The following is a 4034-nucleotide window of genomic DNA, read 5'->3' as shown; positions in this document are numbered from 1 at the left end:
CATAACTCCGGCCAGTGTCTATATTTAACCAGAGACAACACTGAATAGTGTGGTCACATGCTAAAGTTGGCACAAGAGCAGCTGTCTACTTTTGTATACTTAACCACACCAGACGTGCATTTAAGAATAGAGCAACATTAACCTGATTAACAATGAAGCTTAAGACTGTTTCAAAACATTGCTATTAGATATATATTTGTAAATCGTGGCGGCTGCTTTAGTAAAAATTTTTAATGTTATAAACTGAATTTAAAAAGTAGGTGTACAAACAATTTTCACTCGTAAATTTGACAGTTAATTACAAAGAAATAGCAAATACCATTGATTTGAACATGAAATTATGAAGTAGAGAAAGACTGAAATAGCTTTTTCACGTAAAACATGTTTTATTATATTGTTTTTTTTTTTCATGTAAAATTTTAACACATTCTTGAGTATTTAAATGAACAGCCTACTTTAATGTGCATAATGTCACCTTACATAAAATTGTACTTTAATTCCAGTTGCCCAGTTATGTTACTCTTTATAGACTGCAAACAAAATGCAAACAGCAAATAAAGATCTGTTTTTATAGATGTATTCAGTGAATGTGTCTGAAGTGGGACTCCAGATGGCTCTACTGGAGCAGTTCACCACAGAATCCTTCAGCTGCCCAATGGCCACGTAACAGACCAGCTTATATCGATCATACAGCAGCTTCTTTATAGCTATCCTTATACAGTCAGACAGTTCTTTGGAGATGCCTGAGCATGAGCAGCTGTACTCGACAGACTCCAGTCTTTCATCAACAATGTCTTTGATTATTTCATGAGCTCGTTCAGTGGAGAAGCGTCTTTCTGGGATGATCTGGTAGTTAATGAGCTTCTCGTCTCGGTCTGGTAACTTTTGGCCTCTCGGTTCCTTCTTCGTCTGGGTAAAGCTGAATCTCCTTGGGATGGGGATCTGTGATGATGTCCTGCTCTTTCTTTGAGGGTCTTCCTTGGACATTTTCCATCTTATGGTGCTTTTACTTTTCTCTTGGGGTCCCTTCGACTGTTTCTCCTCTTTCTTGTTTAATTAGATACATAAATATAATTGTTACTGTCATTTATCCAATGAAAAGGTATATATGTAGCATGTATGTTACAGTCAACTACTTTTTACCTTATGCTTACCATTAATTTGATTATAAATACAATAAAAACAGCAATATTGTAAGATATTACAATTTAAATAACTGTTTTCTATTGTAATACATTTAAAAACGTAAATTATTCCTGATGCCAAGCTGAATTTTCAGCATCATTATTCCAGCCTTCAGGATCACGATCCTTCAGAAATCATTATAATATGCTGATTTGATGCTCAAGAAATATTTCTTATTTTTATCAATGTTGAAAACAGTTAATATTTTTATAGAACCTGTGATACATTTTTTCCCTTTGAGTAGAAGGCTAAAAAAGAACAACATTTATTTATAAATTTTTTTATACATAATATAAATGCTAATTAAAAAAATAAATAAATATAACTGAACCCAAACATGCATATTACAGATTAAACAGGTTTTTATAGTTAATTTTATTGTTAAAAAACTCAATGTTAGATTATCGTTAAATTACAATAATGAGGAATAATGTCATATCAAGATTTATTTTGAATTTGCAAATATTCTGTTAATTTAAATCAAGATTTTGAAATTTGGCATTGTGTTTAATATTCATTGTTTACAATCCATTATCAAGATTAAATCAAGTTTTTCTAACTCAGTTGCACTAAACTTTAAACCATTAACCAATTTACATTTAAATTATTTGAACAGTTTTAGTTTTATAGTAAACCTAGAATACAATTAATCCTGTTATGTGAGAAAGTCTTACCTGCATGTTCTTTCTGTAACAGATGCTTAGCTAAACTTCTTTTAGTTTGTGTTCAAGGGATAGAGGCACCAGGCTTTGAAATCTAAGCGGAGAATGCGACACAAGCTCCTCCCCCTGCTGAAGCTCTGTTTGACTTGTCTAAAAATCATAAATCTTATCATATTTACCAGCGGTATTCCTTCCGGCTCCTGGAGTTCAACCGTGTTTTGAGATGGAATAGTAACACTGCTTGCTGCTGAGAAACTGTTCCTCAAGTGTACGATTTATTAAAACACTTTCCTTCGTAATTCACACAATCACACAACAATCCCACAAGGAAACTCCCATTATTCATGAGTGGCAGAACATTATGCTCCAACAAGAATCATCACACCAGAGAAGATGAGAGGAAGCATCAGTACACATTCCCCACAGCCAGTTTGAATCACATTTCCATTTTGTTTTAAAAACACTGGAGCGGAAAGAAAAGCAGCACTGAAGAAAAAAGAAATTATATTTTGCTTCAAGGAAATTGTTTTAATTGTTTTAAAAAGTAATAATAATATTTCTTTATACAAAATATAATTTCTTTTTTTATTTTCTTTTTTGACAATTTCACAAGATGAACCCAGACTATTTCTAAATGTTGTCCACTAACAAATATCACTGATTTTAAAAACCCTTGTGCAACACCATCAGAGATTTTACAGTATTTAGAAAGTTTATATACAAAAACACAGGTACGTTTTTTTTTATATATATATTGCTACATCGAGTTCATATTGTCTAACATTTAACAATTCACAATAAGTTCTGGTAGATGTAACGTCTAATGTCAGTAAGGCAACAAGAGAACAGAATTAAGAAGAAAAACAACAAAACACCAGTTATTAGCTTTATGACGTTGTGGAAATGTTCTTTGGAAACTAATGGCTCAAATAGCTCAGAGCCCCAGTAACGAAAATATTCTTTAGTGTCGGGAAACGGACTCTAGATATGTCTAGATATGCTTGGAGGAAGTGTGCTTTCTACTTCAGATCCAGGACCATGGAAGCGGGGTTTTCCAGGTACGATATCCACAGGTTGGAGAAACGACACATGGTTGCTCCGTCAATGATCCGGTGGTCGGCAGACCAGCTCACATTCATGATGTGTGCTTTCACTACCTCGCCCTTGTGGTTGAACCGTGGCAGCACCTGTGGAGAATGCAAAAAATTAGGCTGTGTTCTAATAACTAGTGTGCTGCTTTGATGCCTGCGTAGGCAGCATACTAACTGAAACAGAACCTCGCTGATTTTGAAAGATAAATATCTGCAGCAAATCAGTGGGTCATAAAACTTGCACTGTTTGGAACTGATTCCAACTGAGTTTAGCGTTAGCATGTTGCTAAGCTAACTCAGGAATAATTTAGTATGCGTAAACACAACGCAGACAAATACAGAGCAACATTAAGTACAGTGACTATTCTAATATCTTACCGAGTAAATAATTATGTAAATTCGTCATATTGGCTTTGTCGTCCATTTTGTATTTATTTATTTTTTTACACTACCCTTGTTCCAAAGCATTATGGGATTGGCTAAACAAATATGTGATTCTACGTAACTTAGTTTACGCCTTTGTATTGGAGAGCGCTTGTTTTTCCTACATATGTACAAAATGTTGCCTACATAGGGAACTCGCTGTGTTTTGGAAAAGAGCTGTAGACAAAATGTATAATAAAAAAAATCTATTTCAAAGGAATCAACGGTGAATCTCAATTTACAAACATCTAAAAACTAGGAAAATATATTACAATGCTAGTATAGGAAATAGTATGAATCCAGCAAACTGGTCCGCCAATATCGGAACAAACCAAAATATGTTTTCCGACATACATGCCAATTCTCATTTCACACACTACACAGTGCAAACTATTAGTAAACTGGAATTTTATTGCAAAATTTTACCTGGATCTTTCCAAGAGCACCAATGGCAACCTCAGGTGGTAATATGACCGGCTTTGCATAGGTTCCTCCAATCTGTCAACAACAACGTTAATGCTATGTAATTTCCTTGTGTAGCTACACAGTTAGCACTACATGACAAGAGCAAGCAAAGTTCGTCCTGCAGTTCTTAACTTACCGATCCAATGTTTGAGAGCGTGAACGTTCCTCCCGTGAGATCGGCGGTCCCCAACTGCCCTGCCGCTCCCAA

General features: G+C 34.8%; 2 protein-coding genes across 3 annotated transcripts in view; both read right to left on the bottom strand.

The window, feature by feature from the left end:
• Window positions 1-118: 118 nt before the first annotated feature.
• Window positions 119-1951, bottom strand: LOC132131298 (dynein light chain Tctex-type 5-A). The gene is made up of 2 exons (XM_059543329.1): window positions 1860-1951; window positions 119-1047 (listed from the first exon to the last, which is right to left on the bottom strand). The coding sequence occupies exons 1-2, from the start codon at window positions 1863-1865 to the stop codon at window positions 517-519; spliced, it is 537 nt and encodes a 178-aa protein (XP_059399312.1). The 5' UTR covers window positions 1866-1951; the 3' UTR covers window positions 119-516.
• A 149-nt stretch (window positions 1952-2100) lies between these two features.
• The window catches only part of dbt (dihydrolipoamide branched chain transacylase E2), a 7223-nt gene continuing 5289 nt past the window's right edge, over window positions 2101-4034 (bottom strand). For both annotated transcript variants that reach the window (XM_059543324.1, XM_059543325.1), the window contains exons 9-11: window positions 3963-4034; window positions 3788-3859; window positions 2101-3034 (exon numbers count right to left, since the gene is read on the bottom strand). The exon at window positions 3963-4034 is cut by the window's right edge and continues 120 nt beyond it. In XM_059543324.1, the coding sequence (XP_059399307.1) occupies window positions 2867-3034; window positions 3788-3859; window positions 3963-4034 (312 nt within the window). In that variant the 3' untranslated portion in view covers window positions 2101-2866. The remainder of the gene's footprint in view (window positions 3035-3787; window positions 3860-3962) is intronic.

This window comes from Carassius carassius, chromosome 48 (assembly GCF_963082965.1).
Source record: "Carassius carassius chromosome 48, fCarCar2.1, whole genome shotgun sequence".
In the NCBI taxonomy this organism is placed as follows: domain Eukaryota; kingdom Metazoa; phylum Chordata; class Actinopteri; order Cypriniformes; family Cyprinidae; genus Carassius; species Carassius carassius.
The sequence above is the reverse complement of the archived record's forward strand: the minus strand, read 5'-3'. Positions and strand labels throughout refer to the sequence as shown.